This window comes from Danio rerio, chromosome 10 (assembly GCF_049306965.1).
Source record: "Danio rerio strain Tuebingen ecotype United States chromosome 10, GRCz12tu, whole genome shotgun sequence".
Taxonomy (NCBI): Eukaryota; Metazoa; Chordata; class Actinopteri; order Cypriniformes; family Danionidae; genus Danio; species Danio rerio.
In genome coordinates, this window is record NC_133185.1 from 8,857,935 (window position 1) to 8,877,476 (window position 19,542).

General features: G+C 35.5%; 1 protein-coding gene across 1 annotated transcript in view; it reads right to left on the reverse strand.

Moving 5' to 3' along the window:
* The window catches only part of csgalnact1a (chondroitin sulfate N-acetylgalactosaminyltransferase 1a), a 93,118-nt gene that overhangs the window by 7,906 nt on the left and 65,670 nt on the right, over positions 1-19,542 (reverse strand). The window contains exons 5-6 of the mRNA XM_001333443.9: positions 5,973-6,151; positions 2,093-2,187 (exon numbers count right to left, since the gene is read on the reverse strand). Of these exons, the coding sequence (XP_001333479.4) occupies positions 2,093-2,187; positions 5,973-6,151 (274 nt within the window). The remainder of the gene's footprint in view (positions 1-2,092; positions 2,188-5,972; positions 6,152-19,542) is intronic.

The window sequence follows — 19,542 nt, forward strand, 5'->3', positions numbered from 1 at the left end:
TATATATATATATATATATATATATATATATATATATATATATATATATATATCTACATATATCTATAATATGATAATAATATAACACATAAAATTACATAAAAATATAATATTACACATATAAAATATATTAATATGCAACACATATAAAAACACAAGATATCGTATTATACTGATAAATGCTTCATTCTGATAAACATTGTAAAGTGTGCTATTATTTTCAGATAAACACTCCATTATAGTTTCAGGCAGTTCTTGACCACATTATAGCATTATTTATTTGATAACAAAAAAAAAAAAAAAAAAAAACATCTGACAAATGGGTTACTGCATCATATACCTGAACAATGTCTTTAGGTGTGCTAATCTGTATAACTCTGGTCTGTTGAATCATTAGAAAATAAAGCACACCCATTAATGTAGTTCTCCCATTATTGTAGCTGTAGAAATGTAAGCAATTTTCATTACAATAACCTACAAAACATCATATTTTTATGTGGCAAATTCATATAGTAAAAGTGAACAGTGGCTTAAATATACATCCAATGAACAGCTGAATAATATCCTCCTGACACCCGAATTCTTTTTTTTTCTTCTTTTTTTTTTCTTTCTGTGATTTCCTACTTCCTTTGGGTTAAGAAAAAGTTCTACAATTTAGAGTTTTTATGTTGGCTTGAGAAAGCCAACACACTGTTATACTATTCTGTCCTTGAAAAGAAACGTATCTCCTCCTAGGCCGTTCATGCCACAAGGCCCAAATGTGGTCAAAATGTGCCTTCTACATTCAAGATTGTTGCAATATCTCCTCATGCCTATAAGACTTATTGTTTTTTTAATAAAAAATGTTTAATATTAAATTTTTATAATCCGAGCATATAAAAAAATTATACAAGCCCCAAATTTGGCCAAAAGCTGTATTTAGATGCGTTAGATTTTGTTGCTATATCTTTAAGGTTTATCAGACTTATAGTTTTCCACTAAATAATTTTTAAGCATTATTTTTCTTATAATATGGCAAGCCATTTTTGACTTAAACTCCATATATTTTACTGATATGGCAAGACATTTTTGCATGTATCACTTTCACACTTACTAAGCATTAGTAATTAGTAATAGTAATTATCAGGGGTCGCTACAACGGAATGAACCGCTAACTTATCCAGCGCTTGTAGTCTTCTCTTAATAAAGACGCGGCTCTAGTTGCTGGTGATTGTCCTGTCTCTACAGATTTGGTAGGTGAGCGACCAGTGCTCTGTTTATTCAGTTCTTATTTTATTCGTATCGAACAAACTATTGCACCGAAGTTAGCTCTACAACCAAACTATAACCTTGTGTAGGATTTTGTGACCGGAATAACACACGCGGCTTTCTGACGCTACCTGCCGTGTGCATCTATGTTTCCGGAAATGCTGAGTTTTTTTTTCTCTCATTCGCCGTGCGGTATCAAACATTGCATGAAAATACACGCTTAGAGCAGTTCCTTGAATCAAATATCTCGTTTGTGGCGAGGGACATAAATGAATTCCCTGAATGAAAGAGCCAAACTGCAGTTAAAGTCCAACATTTAATAATTTGGCAAATAATTCGACTAAAGATGTCCATGTAAACAGTCCCTTTCTCCCCCGTTGGGTGTGTGTTTTGACTCTGAAATTCAGCGTGCCCAAATAGACACTCCCACACCAAGCCTCTTTTCTTCCTCCGACACTCACCCCTATACAGAGGTGGACACGCTCACTTTTCTGACTTTTTCCAAAGTAGAGGCGTGAAAACACCCTGCTGAAACAAGGGGGTTTCATGGCCCTTTCAATGTTGCAAAACTTAATTATTGTAATTACAGTACGAAAGATTTAGACTAATTGATTTCCCCCAATTCAATCAGGTATGGCAGCTGTGGTAAAAAGTAATTTGGTCCTCATGTCTCATGTCAGCTTTGCGCATTATCGGCACATTCAATCAGGCTCTTTATAATCTACATGTTCAGAATATCAATGCCAAACGACTGTGGTGATTATGTTTCCCATCGCAGCGCAGCATTTAATCACATCAAACCTGATGAAGCATTTTAATCTCCAGATGAAATGAGTTGCGTTACCAGCTGCTGGTCCACAGGTGGGACGTGATCGTGACTGCCGTAAATCACAGCCGGGTTATACTGACTGAAGAGGACTGGGTAAAACACTTTCTTTCCTTAAAAAAAAAAAAAAAAGAAAACAAGGAGGAAGACAATGTGATCATACAGCTGGATATGCTAAAAGCAGAACATATATTCCCCATTTGAATGTATAAATTTGTATCAAGTAAACAATCAATCAATGAATCATTAATTTGAATATAAGAGTCTGAGTGAACTGGAAGTTGATGAGACTTCGTTTCAGTATGTTGATGTACTCACAACTGAAACTGAATATTGAGTAGGGGGTGGGGCTTTCTTTTCTGCATCATTTTCTCATAGCGAACTAATGGTAAGGGGGTTGTGGTTAGAATATTGATATACAGTTACTATGGAAGCCTTTAAGTTGACGTTAGCAGAAGGATCACTCTAAAAGCAAAAGCAAATTGTCAGATTGAAGAGTACCAAAACAATTGTTTTTACCAGATCAATTTGCATTGATTATTTAATAATCCTAATAATAAAAATGTAACCTAGCAAAATAAATATTGTAAATTCTGATTTGAAGCAGACTTTAAAACTGACTTCCAATAAAACACCTTGACAAAAGTTACCAGTCCATAGAGAAGTGGTTCAGATAAGTTCTGAGAAAAGCACTAAAAGTATTTGTGTCAGACAAGGCACTCCATTTAGTATTTAGTTTCTAATAATAGGCCATTATTAAGTGGCAAAATACTTTTGGTGTTTCTATAAACAGTATACAGTGTATCCGGAAAGTATTCATAGCACTTCACTTTTCCACATTTTTTATGTTAAAAGCTTTATTCCAAAATGGATTAAATTAATTTATTTCCTGCATATTCTACACACAATAACCCATAATGACAATGTGAATTTTTTTTTAATTGTTGTAAATTTATTAAAAATAAAAAAACACATGTACATGTGTATTCACAGCCTCTAAATGGAGCTCAGGTACATTCTGTTTCCACTGATCCATTCCTGAAATGTTTCAGCAGCTTCATTGGAGTTCACCTGTGGTAAATTCAGTTGATTGGACATGATTTGAAAAGACATACTAAAAGACATTGACAGTGCATGTCAAAGAACAAACCAAGCATGAAGACAAAGGAATTGTCTATAGACCTCCGAGACAGGATTGGCTCAAGGCACAAGGCTAGGGAAGGTTACAGAAAAAAATTCTGCAGTTCTGAAAGTTCTAATGAGCACAGTGGACTGCACTTTCCGTAAGTGGAAGATGTTTGGAACCACCAGGACTCTTTCTAGAGCTGGTGGTTAGAGGAGAAGGGCCTTAGTCAGGGAGGTGAGCAATATCATCGGGCTATTGATCACCTCCCTGACTAAGACCCTTTGTCTGAGCTTCAGCGTTCTTCTGAGGAGAGAGGAGAACCTTTACAGAAGGACAACCATCTGGGCAGCAATCCTCCAATCAGGCCTATATGGAAGAGTGGCCAGACTGAAGACACTCCCCACCTGGAATTTGCCAAAAGGCATCTGAAGGGTTCTCAGACCATAAGAAACTAAATTCTCTGGTCTGATGAGACTAAAATTGAACACTTTGAATTAAATGCCAGGCGTTACATTTGGAGAAAACCAGGCACCGCTTATCACCAGGCTAATACTATCCCTACAGTGAAGCATGGTGGTCATGCATCAATTTTTTTTTTATAATTTTTGTCTCTTTTTCTTTGAATCAAACAATTATTTGTATTGGTCATGTAAGGGTCATATCTTAACTGAACTTCTACTGTTGTGTTTGAGATGCTGTGCATACTAATTAGCATTTTTGCAGAAGTAGATAAATGCTGGCCCAAAATTAAATTCAGCTCTGCAGAAACTTCCTGTCTGAAGAAAGGTGTTAAAATTGAACACAGAGCACAAAAAAATGTAAGCTTTTATTGTTGTACAGAAAATTCGTAGAAAAAGAGGACTTATGTCTGGGTGCGGCCAATGGAGGACTGAACAATGATTGACCAATGACGAATTTCACTAAACTCCACCTGTTAATTTCCGCTGCCTACATAGACCTTTTTCATGGCTGCTGCCTGAAGGACGGGATAGCGACGAGCGTCTTCCGGTAGAATGCTAAAAACCTCCGTTTACATCGTGTACAACTAGTAATGTGCGCTCCGAAAATGGGTTTCAATAACGTTTTTAATGGATAACGGAGTGTTTTTGTGACACACAACTTAGAAATGTGTCTGTTAAAGCCGTTATAATCTGTCACATGTGGTTCAAGCGCGTCAGAAATACAAGAAAAATGTTCTCCTAGTTCACGTGTCTGCCGTCAGAAATACAGTGGGTGTGTTCGGTCCCGGCCTGTCAGCTGTTAGCTCAGCGGCTCTTTAACACACACACACACACACACACACACAAAGAAAGATAGAGAGAGAGAGAGCAAACCAGAGTACTGGCATGAAACTTAACAGGTATGAAAGTCGTGCAATTTACAAAAATTACCAATAAAAGTCTGTTATTGATCCTCTGCTGGCTGATTTGCTGTTCATTCTAATTGCGAGCCATTTGTGTTTTATTTCGTGTGTTGTTTTCACCACGGTTTCTGTTTTTCTGTCATTTTGAAATGACACTAGTCTATATTTTCACTTTGTCAGTTATTAAATCAGTGTGTCAGTGGCACAGTACAGGCTACGTGTGTGTGTCAAACATTTTGGTGAATTACATTTGTTTGGGCTGGTTATATATTTGAAATAAAGAGAAAATGTTGACTTTAGCGATGACAAGGCTTCATTTCAACTGCAGAAGATGCCGTCTGACAACGAGGGGAAAACGCCTCACAGCAGCTGTTTTCCATCCTATTATATCGCATTTCTTTAAATGATCAGTCCAGGAGATGGTGCTGATGGACAACAGTATTAGTTCAAAGAGGAAAAAAGCAGGTAAAATAGATTAAAACTATCGTTTCAAAGCTGTCCAAATGTGACTGTTTACACGCATCAGCTGCCGACCGGAAGTTCTTCGCATTCTCCTTGCGAATACACGCAAAGCATAATGGGTAATTTTGCGTTCCAAGAAAAAGGTCTATAAGTTTTTTTATTGTTGCGCACCTCCTCAATGTAACTTTGGCATTGCATTGAGAATAACAGAATTCTGTGAATCGAATTATTCATTTGTATCCAATACATTGTTACGATTTTTTGAGGAAATAATTTAATCCATTTTGGAATAAGGCTGTAGCATAAAAAAGTGGAAAAACTTTCCGGATGCACTGTAAATAATAAAAAAAAGTGTTTTATTCAATTTATTTATTAATATTTATTAATATAAATTATATTATTTGTTTAATAATGAGTAAAACCATGTGATTTGAAGGAAAGTGGCAAATTATAAATACTTAAAATGACAATTAATTTGCATTTTTTTTTCTGACTTTATGTTTAAATTATGCCTAAGAAGATATTTTGGTAGTATTACACTTCCTTTTGATTCTTAAAAAAATCTTTTTAACTTATGGTGACCGTTATTTCACACTCACTATTGCTGCATGTATTTGACAATATATACATTAATAATTCTATTATGTTGTTCTGCCACTCGTCTTATGATTTATGTTTGAAAACAGCTGTGCTACTTCACATTTATGTGGAAACCATGATACACATCAAATTCCGGACACAAATCAAATTCAAATGCTGCACCAAATAAATCAAAAGTGACAGTTAAATTCAAATATAAAAGCTTACATAATTATATTAAGCAGCAAACACTGTTTTAGCACTGATATTAAGAACCATTGTTAATAACTAAGCACAAAAATCCAATCATCAAGGATCTATATAGAATAGAATAGAAACTAATAGAGTGTTTGCTTTTTTTCTCTTACCAGGCTGAGCATTCAGACGGCACGTGTTCAGAAAGTCAGCGGTGAAGATGATGTCCACATCACAGAAGAAGAGCAGAACATTTCCACCCTTCCAGGCTCGAGCTCCAACATCCAGGCCGCGACCCCGAGAAAACTCCTCATTCAGCTGGATCAGGGTGAAGTTTCGGAAGTTTAGCTCTCTGCAAACAGATAAACAAAAACATTGGTTTGGCTTTCCACTTCAAAAAAATAAAAATAAAAAAATTAAATACTATAATTATATTTTAATAAAACTGCAATGATAGAGGTTTACATTAGCTACACTGCTAACAATTTCCTGTAAATTCTACAGTAACTTACTGGCAGCAGTTTGGCAGGTACTTACTGTAAATTAATTACAGCATAATACCGTATTTACATTTAGGGCATCATTTATTTTGCTGTACATGTATTTACAGTACTGCATATCTTTACTGTAAAATATCGTAATTTTCACAATGCAACTTTAAAATACAGTGAGATACTGCATATTTTCCCTACATTAAAAACAGTTCATTTTACAGTAAATTACTGTGTTTACAAAAATCAATAACAGTGTATCTTAAATCAACCAGAAAAAAAAAACATTTTTTCTCCTCAGTTGTGATGTGAATAAAATATAGGTTAAATTATGACTACAGGGACAAACAGAGAAGTATTTTTTTTTTTCCTTTAACGTATATGAAAACACCAGGAAATGTCAACAGACAATTAATAACAAGCTCTGATATCAACCTTTAACTAGAAAAGTAAAGGTCATGGACAAACTTTATGGTGGCTTGAGAAAGCCTAGCCTGAAAGTTTGAAGTAGTTTAAAGTTTAAATGATTGAAGCTGTTTTTAAGTTTGAAATAGTTGGCATAGAGAGATAACTACATACAGTTAAAGTCAGAATTATTAGCCCCCTTTCATTTTGGTTTCTTTTTAAATATTTCCCAAATAATGTTTAACAGAGCAAGGAAATTTTCACTGTATGTCTGAGATTATTTTTTCTTCTGGAGAAAGTCTTATTTGTTTCATTTCGACTAGAATAAAAGCAGATTTAATTTTTTAAAAATATTTTAAGGTCAAAATTATTAGCCCCTTTAAGCAATTTTTTGATAGTCTACAGAACACACTATCTTTATATAGTAACTTGCCTAATTACCCTATCCAGCCTAGTTAACCCAATTAACCTAGTTAAGCCTTTAAATTTGACTGTCTTAAAAATATCTAGTAAAATATTCTTTACTGTCATCATGGCAAAGATAAAATACATCAATTAGAAATGAGTTAATAAAACTATTATGATTAGAAATGTGCTGAAAAAATCTTTTTAAACAAAAAACTAGGAAAAAAATAAAGGGGGGGGGGGCTATTAATTCAGGGGGGCTAATAGTTTTGACTTCAACTGTTTCTGTTAGCATGTTTCTAGTATGGGTTGGCATATTTCTAGCTAGGTTGGTGCTATGGCGTTGCTAGGATATTTTGCTTAGGGTGTTCTTTTTGCCAAGTGGTTGATAAGGTGTTCTAGGTGGTTACTAAGACGTTGCTTGGGTGTTCCAAGTTGTTGTTAAGGTGTTCCTTGGTGGTTGCTAGGGTATTCTGAGCGGTTGCTATGTGGTTGCTAGGGTGTTCTGAGTAGTTGCTTGGTCGCCCACTGAGTGGTTGCTTAGTCATTGCTATGTGGTTGCTAGGGTGTTCTAATTAGTTGCTAAAGTGTTGCTAGGGTGTTTTTGTGGTTGGATTGCTTAGCGGTTTCTAGGTTATTCTGAGTGGTTGCTAAGGTCATCAGTGATTGGCATATTGGTAGTCTGAGTTAAATGAGTCCAACCTTTAGTTTGTATGACAGTCTGGCGCAAAGTTATGAGGTCATAAATTTTGGTCCAATGTTAAGTTAATGGGACTTTTCTGAATGTTCCAGGTCAGTTTTCGGAAAACCATAAGTTGGATCATGTGGAAAACATATAGCAGCTCAAGACAGAGCAGTTTGAAGGTTTGGAGTTTGGTTTATGTAGTATTAACGGTCTAGGAGGAGATGCATAAAAAATTAGTCTCAGAAAAAGAAGAAGAGGAAGTTTATTTAGCATAACAGTGTGTTGGCTTTCTTAAGCCACCTTAAAAAGGCTGTTCTTTCACTTCAGAAAATCCCAGAAAAAGCAGAGTAATATGACACGATGCATAAACTTGCATTAAACACTTATACTCAGCAGTCTACATGTGTTTGCTGCCTCATTACAAACATGACAATTTTCATAATATACAAGTTAAATTAACAAAAGATACAATTGAACAGACTTTATGTCTCCCTGGGATGCCGCTGAATAAATATAGAATCCATATATCCTGCATTTTGTGTTTTGACAAGCCATAAACAGATGGCTGGTGGAGAACTGTACAGTATTTTAGTTGTTTTTAAATGTAAAAACTCTAATTACATTACACGTCGACCTTAGGGAATATTTTAAAAAGGCGGTTTATGACTTTAGTGCACCCTTTTTGTAAAGTGTTACCAGCATTTATTAAACAAAGCATCAGTTTTTAAAAAATATGTAAATCCTACATGAACACATAGAGTTCATTACAACAGAAACTATGAACACCTTCAGCTCTTTGTTTTGTCTAAAAATAGATGTGCTATGATTGATGATGTATGGATTTTACTGCATGACCTGCATCAGTTCTCACGGATAGAGATAATAACAGGCGTGTAGTTATGAATAAAATGAGCTAAGCATGCTCGCACACACACACACATGCACGCACACACACAAAGATGATATATAAAAGCACAATGCCACACACAGTGCAGATAATACCTGCTATTAAAGCAGTGCAGCTGTCTTAGCAGGAAGAGGAAGAACCGCTTCCTTTACATTAGTGATTCAAGAACAATGCAGCACTACGCAATTAACACATCGAATTTATAACAGAGAGATTTACAGAGGGCCTAGAAGTCTTACGTGTTTAATACCTGTATATAAACATCTTTGGAATAAATTAAGAGATCACTGAAAAATGATCGAATTCTCTGGACTTATGGTTAATTATATTCTGTATTACATATGACAATAGGTTTTACCCAATTGTCAGCTAGATGATTTCAGCAAGATAATTAAAATGCAATAAAATGAGTGATAACACATACTTGTATATATTTTATTTTCTTGTATATCTTTAAAATAGAAGTGTGATAACATGTTGTTATATTTTAACACTACACGAAAATATAACATTATTTCTATTACTATTTTTAAAAGCATTATTTTAAATATTAAAGTCAACACTAGAACAAATTCTAATTCATAATTAGAATACTAATTCTAAATTCTAAATAGCTCTTAAAATATGCTTTCTATGTATGTAAAAGGGAAATCTCTACTTTGACTCATACAAACATTTTATACACTTTGAATATGGTATGATTGATGGTGCCAGAAGAGCTGATCTGAGTATTTCAGAAACTGCTGATCTACTGGGATTTTCATGCACAACCAAGAATGGCCAGACTGGTTCGTGCTTATAGAAAGGCAGCAGTAACTCCAATAACCACTCGTTACAGCCAAGGTATGCAGAAGAGCATTTCTGAATGGACTACATGTTGAACCTTGAGGTGGATGTGCTAAAGCAGAAGACCACACCGGGTGCCACTGCTGTCAGCTAAGAACAGAAAACTGAGGCTACGATTCACACAGGCTCACCAAAACTGGATGGTAGGGTCAGAGTTTGACGTCAACAACATGAAAGCATGGATCCATCCCGCCTCAATCAACGGTTCAGGGTGGTGATGGTGGTGTAATTGTGTGGGGGATATTTTCTTGGCACACTTTGGGGCCATTAGTACCAATTGAGCAATTGGACAATGTCCATCCCTTTATGACCACAGTGTACTCATCTTCTGATGGCTACTTCCAGCAGGATATTGTGCCATAAACTAAAATGCAAATCATCTCAGACTGTTTTTTTGAATATGACATTGAGTTCACTGTACCCAAAAGGCCTCCACAACCACCAGATCCCAATCCAATAGAGCCCCTTTGGGATGTGGTGGAGCGGGAGATTCACATCATGGATGTGCAGCCAACAAATCTGTAGCAACTGCTCGATGCTATCATGTCAACATGGACAAAAATCCAAGAATACTCCCAGTACCTTGTTGAATCTATACTACGAAGAATTAAGGCAGTTCTAAAGGCAAAAACAGGTCCAACCCGGTACTAGTAAGGTGTACCTAATAAAGTGGCCAGTGAGAGTATATTCACAAATAAATGCTGTCCTTTTAAACTTTCTAATCATCAAAGTATCTGGAAAACCTTGCTTCACGGTTAACACAAAAATATTAGGCAGCACAACTGTTTTCAAGATCAATATGTAATGTTAAGTGAGCAGATTTTTAAAAATGTATATTTAAATTTAAATATTATCATAAATTGCAAAAATAATTCTGCAATATTACTGTATTTTGATCAAATAGATGCAGAATGTGAGTTTTGAGTGTGTACTTATATACAATATTGGTAACACTTCACAATAAGGTTGTATTAGTTAATGCATTTACTAACATGAACAAACAATAAACAATGCATTTACTAAAGTATTTGTTCGTGTTAGTTAACACTAGCTAATGATTAGCATGGTGCATAAACTAATGTTACCAAGCATGAATTTGGATTTTAATAAGGCATAGTGAATGTTGAACCATGCTTAATAAATGCGCTACAAGTAAATACATGAATTAATGAAAGCATTTTGTAAAGTGTGACCACAATATCTTTATAACATGTCCATTTTACTGAATGCAAACATTTAATAAGGACATAGAAAGATAGATAAAATATTTAATTAACAAGCAAGAAAAAAAAAAAAGTGACTAAATAAAGCTACTAGTAAAGCACCTGTCAGATGTGGTCACCCGCTGCTCTTATTGGCCCAACACAAAATATAGGCCAGCATGTCTGACTGAAATAAAACAAGCACCTACTTTCTGTGACCGAGATTCATAACCCTCGAAAACATTGCTGCAGCCCATGGGATATGTATCACAGCGAATAAATACCTTCAAAACCAGACATTGTTCACATAGCCAAGCAAAAATATTCAAGAGCTGCTGGCTGATGCAGATTTAGAGCCACAAATAGTATGCAAACAAGATTTGATTTAAGTCACATTAGCGGAACGGATCTGGAATACAGCCTGGGGTATTTCAGCATGCATGCATGTGATTTTCAGTCAGCCCAAAACATCGTTATCAAATATTTTTTTATGATACTGAGTTATTTTTAGAGGTTGGTGACTGTGCAGGACAATCTTTTTTATATTAGTAAAGTCGCTGTATTTTTCCTTTCCACTTTAGCATGCTTAAACATACATGTATTGTCCTAATTAAAACCTACCATAGATCTTAAATGTTTTATACAGGGCTGTGTCAATAAAAATCTTTACAGATTTTTTTATTTGTGTAGTTCAGACACATGGAATACTGTGTGATTTCAGTAAACAAGGCTTTGTTTCATCATAAGTGTTTCTAAATTTCATAAATGATTTTTGCCTGATCTCAGTTGCATAGACGTTCTAATAAAACATTCATATAATAGATAATAAACAGTATAATAATGCAGAGTTGCTAAGACATTTATAGAACAAACAAAATATGCTCTAAATGTATACAAATTAGAATAACATAATATATTATTTCAATAATTAGTTTAAATGATTAACTAAATTATGAATTCAATACAAAATCAAACAAAAAGTGCTCAGGAGTACCTTAAATAATGTATCGGTGCTCTTTGGGCAAGGGATTCATCAGAATAAACAACAAAAATCAGCCCAAGGCACTCGAAAAATGTGAAAATAATATTAAAAAGCCTTTATTGACATGGCTATTCCTTAACACTGCACAGTTTTACAAAAAAAGCCATGTCAATAAAGGCTTTTTAATATTTTTACAACATTTTTTAAATGCCTTGGGCTGATTTTTGCTGATCTGTTAAAAACATTTAAAAGATTATACTTTCAAATTTTAATAAAACATCTGTAAAAGAAGTTAATCCAATTGCGATGAAATTGATTCAATTGATTTAACTGATTCAAAGCTGAAACTCTCCCATTAGTTAAAGTCATAACTGTATAAATATTACAGGAGCTGTGTTATTAAATGCGTTTTTAAAATTAGTTTTTGTCTTATAACAGATGATAACACTAAATAAATATTTAACTATTAATACAGCACATATTTAACATGTTTAGAAATGTGAGCAGCTGAGAATCAGCGTCTATTTAATACCCATAAACCATTGAGAGCAGCCTTCCTTCAGACAGCACTTTTGGAATCTATGCTGGCTGTGATGTGTCTATCTAGTAAACACCAACATCCACAAACACAAGACAGAGGATGGATGGATGGATGGATGGATGGATGGATGGATGGATGGATGGATGGACGGACGAACGGACGGACGGACGGACAGACAGAAAGACAGACAGATAGATAGTTTTTTTAGAAATCTAATTTATTTCAGGTACATTTAACGAGCAATAAAAGAGTAAAATTTTAAGACTATTACATTTTAATCCAATTGAATAAAGATTTTGAAGTCTTCAGAAGACAAACTAAACTTTTGTTATAAATATGAGAAATATAAAAATAAATGCTATATCACGTGCAGATAATCACATTCACTTAGCTGTTCTCTCTCTCTCATACTTTTTTTCATCAAGTACTTTTTGTCTTATAACAGATGATAACACTAAAGAAATATTTAACTATTAATACAGCACATATTTAACATGTTTAGAAATGTGAGCAGCTGAGAATCAGTGTCTATTTAATACCCATAAACCATTGAGAGAAGCCTTCCTTCAGACAGCTCTTTTGGAATCTATGCTGGCTGTGATGTGTCTATCTAGTAAACACCAACATCCACAAACACAAGACAGAGGATGGATGGACGGACGGACGGACGGACGGACGGACAGAAAGACAGACAGACAGACAGAGAGATAGATAGAGAGATAGATAGATAGATAGATAGATGATAGATAGATAGATAGATAGATAGATAGATAGATAGATAGATAGATAGATAGATAGATAGATAGATGATAGATAGATAGATAGATAGATAGATAGATAGATAGATAGATAGATAGATAGATAGATAGATATATAGATAGATAGATAGATAGATAGATAGATAGATAGATAGATAGATAGATAGATAGATAGATAGATAGATAGATAGATCTTTTTTTTAGAAATTTAATTTATTTCAGGTACATTTAACGAGCAATAAAAGAGTAAAATTTTATGACTATTACATTTTAATCCAATTGAATAAATATTTTGAAGTCTTCAGGAGACATAAACTAAACTTTTGTTATAAATATGAGATATATAAAAATAAATGCTATATCACGTGCAGATAATCACATTCACTCAGCTGTTCTCTCTCTCGCATAAAAGTGTACATAATACAAAACTCTTTTTTTTCAATAAAGGGAAATTAGCATGCTATAGTGAAGCCGGATCAGAATAATAATAATAATAATAATAATAATAATAATAATAATAATAATAATAATAATAATAATAATAATAATAATAATAAACAGGGGTTTTAACCCACTGTGTGGTTGTTTGTTATTTATTTACTCACTTGTGCTATCAAACTGTTCTAAATAAACTAAATCACAAAGGTTATGAGCAATATCTCAACATAGGGAATGTTTCAGATCTGTTTGTCAGATATGGCCATAGAAATTAATTGTTTTTAAAATTTTAAATAAAACAGTATCACTTTATTTTATTATATTAGCTAAACATGTGACTAAAATATCCCTACATTAATAATACCAGCATGTCTGATGTTTAATGGTTGGTTGATTATAATCAGTACTTAGACTGCCAAATGTATGCACAGTGTCATCATCAATATTCACGTGAGCCAGGTTTGTATAATGCAGTGTTACTTACACTCTCTTCTCGTCTCCTTCTCAAACGAGCACAAATTATTCATGTGTATTGATTCTCTTTGCCCAGCAGATACGGATTTCACATCTACCTCATTTTCTTAGTGCAGACAGATGCTAACAGACTTAGCAGTGAAGGATCTGAAGACTGCTAATAAAGCAACATATGTCTGTGCACTTACAGTATGTGTGTGTGTCTATGGCGTTTCAAGAGAACAAGCATGATTTGTTTTTTTATTTTATTTGATTAATTTTGCTGATTTGCTGTACTTTTAGGATTTTCCTAGGTTTGGAATTGTACAGTGTAAAATGTCAGTTGAAGTGTATTCTTAATTAAATAACCCTGGGATAATTATGAGTGTGAACAGGAGCAAGTTAACCCTGGGTTAATTATGAGTTTAAACGTGAGCACGGGAAACGTGAGTTTCAGTTTTGCTAATTTTCCTTGCTTTTGTGTACGTAGGTTTTAGAATTGTACATGTGAAATGCCAGTTTATGAACACATTTAAGCTGATTAATTATCCCTGGAACAATTATGAGTGTGAATAGGAGCAAGTTAAACCTGGGATAATTATGAGTGTGAAAAGGAGCAAGTTAACCCAGGTTTCAGTTTTGCAGATTTCATTTTGCTCATGTAGTATCTGTAGGACCTTGTAAGGTTTAGAGGTGTGTTGTGTGAAACATTAGTTTATGAACAACCTTAACCTAAATATTTAACCTTGAGTTAATTAGGAGTTTAAACATGAGCAAGTTAACCCAAGTTTCAGTTTTACTAATTTACCTTGCTCTTGTACATGTAGGTTTTAGGATTTTACAGTGTAAAAAGTCAGTTTATGAACACAAACTGGTTAATTAACCCTGGAATAATTATGAGTGTGAACGGAAGCAAGTTAACCCTGGGATAATTATGAATAAGAGCAAGTTAGCCCAAGTTTTGGTTTTGCTCATTTACTTTGCTCTTGTACATGTAGATTTTAGGATTATCCAGTGTGAAATTAAGTTTATAGACACACTTAAACTGAATAATTAACCCTGGTATATTTATAAATGTGAATGGGAGCAAGTTAACTCAGGTTTCAGTTTTACAAATTTCATTTTGTTCTTGTAGCACTAGTAGGGTGTTGTAGGGTTTAGGAGTGTACTGTGTGAAACATCAGTTTATGAACAGCCTTAACCTGAATGTTTAACCCTGGGTTAACTATGAGTGTGAATGTGAGCAAGTTAACCCCATTTTCAGTTTTGCTAATTTTCCTTGCTCTTGTACATGTAGGTTTTAGGATGTACAGTGTGAAATGCCATTTTATGAACACACTAAAACAGATTAAATAACCCTGGGATAATTTTAAGTGTGAACGTGAGCAAGTTAACCCTGGGATAATTATGAGTGTGAATGAGTACCAGTTAACTCATCTTTCAGTTTTGCTTATGTAGCACTTGTGTTGTAGGGTTTAGGCGTGTACTGTGTGAAACATCAGTTTATGAACAGCCTTAACCTAAATGTTTAACCCTGGGTTAACTATGAGTGTGAATGTGAATAAGTTTTACAATGGGTTTAGAAGTATGAAACGTCCTATTTTGCTGTGCAGACAGTGATTAAGACACATTTTTGCTGAGTTGTTAGTGATTCAAGGCAACAAAAGTGAAACTTACTCTCCGTAAAGTGGGACTGTCAAGTCAAGCTCAGCTTTATGTAAATGAACGGTCGGCCAGTGCAGCGTAAAGCTGCAGCAACTGTCAGACCCTGTATTGAAGTGTGTGCAAAGTAAAGCTAATAGCAAATGTGAGCAGTTTTTCTCTGTTCAGTGATTTTTCTCTGCCAACATGCTCGGGCATATATCAGAAAAATGATGTGTGGAAAATTGTCAACTTGAGGGCATTGCAAGTGGGTTTTATTCATGGATTTACAATCATTTGTCTTGTTTGTTATAGAATGCAATGTCTACTGCAGCAATAAATTTACAAATGCTTTCTCCTTCAGAATGTGCATTTTTATCTGCGAGATCCGCAAGTATTTGGGAAAATAAAATGACTTTTTTAATCTGTAAGATTGATGAAGCTGGTGATTATAATATGATATTTAACATGGATAGTCATGTTAAAAAATACATTGTGAAGTAACATTTAGTAAACAGTCAACATTTTGATTACTCAAGTAAAAAGAAATTGTATTTCAGCTTTTATTCTTTAAAATTGCACATTTATTTTTATGCGTTGATTGTTATTTTCTTTGTAGTTAATTATGGATTTCACTAGCAGCTTCTAAGTGAAAATAGCTGTGTATATGAACAAGTCCATAAAAAAACTAAAAAGTATTTATTTTCTGTGGTAATTGATTGGAAAACTGTCATAAAGACTTATTAAGGAGAAGGATTTTAATTACTGCATATCCAAAATTATCAGTAAACACTCAGAATAAGCTGGAATTAATATTCAGAAAATTGTGGAGAATCCACTTAGTCACAAGTAGAGATAATATTAACCTTGATTTTTGGAGCACAGAGAAGCCAGCAAATTCCCACAGAACGAATAGGAGTTGAGCTGATTATTGGCCCTCCCCTATCCTGAAATGTACAAGGCCATTTCTCTAACAAATCCTCTCCTAAGCACCCCAGTGTGTGGGAACAACCTGGTCATGCAAGACAGATCCGAAAACCCACTTTGTCCACTCACATTTTAATGTCTCTGCATAAAGAGAAAAGCCATTTTCTGCCTGTGGATTGAGAGATATCTTATCCGCTGCAATGCAGGGAGGTTTCCAGCATGACCCTGGCTGAATTCCAAGCAATCTACTGCTCTGTTGATTTCATCTGCCTCTGAGCAGCATCTGAAGTGACCTGTTATTTTCACGCTGGCTGGAGGTTAAATCCAACTGCAGTCTAACTGTGCAGATTCACTGACCTCCATTCTGTAATCACGAGAGCGCAGCTGAGGTTATTATGTGCCAGCGGGTTTATTATGACAAAGTGTCAAGAAATATTTGTCTGTGTTCAGTCAAATATAAGCAACGTAAGTGTAAAATATAGAAGTAAATGTTCAATTAAATCGAAATATAAATTGTATTTTAAAGATATTCATAATATATTTCACTCCTTCTCAGCCTCCTGATCCACCAGTATGTTCTTCTGATGTTTTGACTTTCACCGTGGTCTTCAGAGGCTGAGCCTAAAAGTTTAAACCATGTCCAACCAAATTACAATCGATGCTACAACATGCAATAAAGTATTCTTTCCCATATTAACAATTGTTTTTGTCCTAACCATCTGTGACGGTGCCGTGTTATTTTTTTTTTTAGAAACAGTTTCTATTATTGCAACGCCACTGCTGAAACTACATTGAAAATGATCTCCTCAGGTGCTAATTACATGCTTTTTTCAGTGTTAAATCTTACTAATGTGAGCCTGAATACCATTTTACCAGATATTTATTGCCATACAGAAAACAGAAGCAGATAGTTTACCTACCAAATATATAGTTTGACAATGAATGTTAGAACTGTGACTCCAACAAATACAAGCCAGACTCATTCTGAAAATGTACCTCTATATACATTTCTGGAGAGCACCAAATATGTCCCAGGAGCTACATTTTTTGCAGTTTTTGTTTTCGTGAATCCACCAGAGGCCGCTGTCAACTGACTGACTGACTGATCGACTGATCCACCCTCACCCTTCCCTAAACTCAACCAATAGTGTTTTCAAAAGCACACATTGACCAGCACCAACCCACTTCCCTAAACTCAACCGACAGTTTCAAAAACCAGTCCAGAAAAAGAAAACCCCTCCCCTGAATTTTACCACATTTTCAGATTTTACCACATTTTCACTTTGTTCTTTACTTTTTTATTTTGATTTTTTTGGCTTCTGATTTACCACTACCTGCCATCTGGCAATGTAGCTTTAAGCGCTAGTTCTACCAGGAAGACCTAATGGTACATCTCTCATTACAATTATTTCCAACCAATTGCCAAGAGACACAGGGAATATAAAAGCTGTCAGTTTCATTTCATTCATTTGGTTGCAGGTACCAATGCAGACATTCACCCACCATCTTACCCACCACCATCAAGTTGGCCCTGTCCAGGAGGGTAGGCTCCGCCCCAGCCTTTGTCCTCGGCAGTCATAGCTGGATCTAAAAGCTTCGAAATCAAGCTATGGACGGGGCCTTCACCAAAGAAATCCTATGTTTTGTTAAAAGATTCTTTTGTCAAATAATACTCATCAGTAAATGTAATTCAATATCATAATTATCTCCTTGGTCTTTTTGGTTGAACCGTTCTTCACCGGACTCAAACCTCGACGTCACGGTCAACTTCTCTCTGCGTATCAAGTACAAACTGGTAACAGCAGGAAAGCTGTCCATACGGAAGTAAGTGGTCAGCTGGTAGCGTGAAAAGAACGGTGTCTTACTGCCCCGTAGCGTCATTTTAAGGACAAGATGCAGCCATACGTACTTCTGTCTACATAATTTGCAATCTCCAGAAATGTACGCTTTCAGAATGTGCCTATGTTGCAACCACTCACTCTTAGCTTACCATGGGTCTCCAGCAGCATGATGGTCATCTACTAATTCAGAGCCTTCATGGTCAACTTCACTATGGTCTTTTCCTTCACAATGGTCACTATAGTCATCTAACCCTTGGATCTAAAAAGCTTCTGTTATACCTTAATCCTGATTTATATTTCTGCGTCAGGTGACCGGCGCATGCAACGCGCGTGGCTGTGCATTTATACTTCTGCGCACTGTCTCTGTCGGTCTGCATTAACACTTCCGAAACGCTAGTTGACAGTGAGGTGTAAATGTTCCTCTGTGTCGAGTTTCTTTGCTGCTTTTTTGCTTTTCCTGAACACTACCGGGATGTACAAGTGGCTCAAACTTGCTCATTTTGAGGCAGGAACCGGCGGACGCGCGACAACTTTAACTATGAGGTAAACACAAAACAAAACTTTCCATCCGGAGCTCCTTCGGGGGACTCCACAATTGTAAACAATCGCCCGCGCCATTCGCGCGGCTCTCGGTCCCGCCCAGACTCGTCAGCGCTACTAAGCCGACCAATCACAGAGCTTACGCTACGCGTCGTTGCGACGTGTAGTTACATTTTTTGAGAGGTGCACGTCAGTGACGGCGACGGCCACGGCGAAGGGCTGTGCATCAGCACCGTAGCATACACCGGTGTTTGACGCAGAAGTATAAATCAGCCTTTAGTCCTCTGAGCCAGCAATGTTTGTGGTTTGGACCTCTTTTTGATCCTCTAAAAGCTCCACTGGTGTCTTTTCTTCTGTCTTTACTAGAGTTTTTTCCTTCTTCTCTGCCAGCTCCCTCAAAATCCCCTAAACTTGGACAGTTATTTTCTGTATGCCGCCAAATAGGACCTAATAGCTGGTAATGTCACATTTAATTTGTGTTTTGGTGCTCTGAGTTCAGTTTTGTTATCTGTCCTTGGTTGCCTTGGTTATTGATTAGTTAATTGTCCTTGTTTTTTCTCTCAGCGTGTGTGTGTGTGTGTGTGTGTGTGTGTGTGTGTGTGTGTAAATATAGCCCTCATTTTTTTGTTCCTGTCAATGTATTGGTTTCCGTCTCTCCTGCTGTTTTCATAAGTTCCTGTG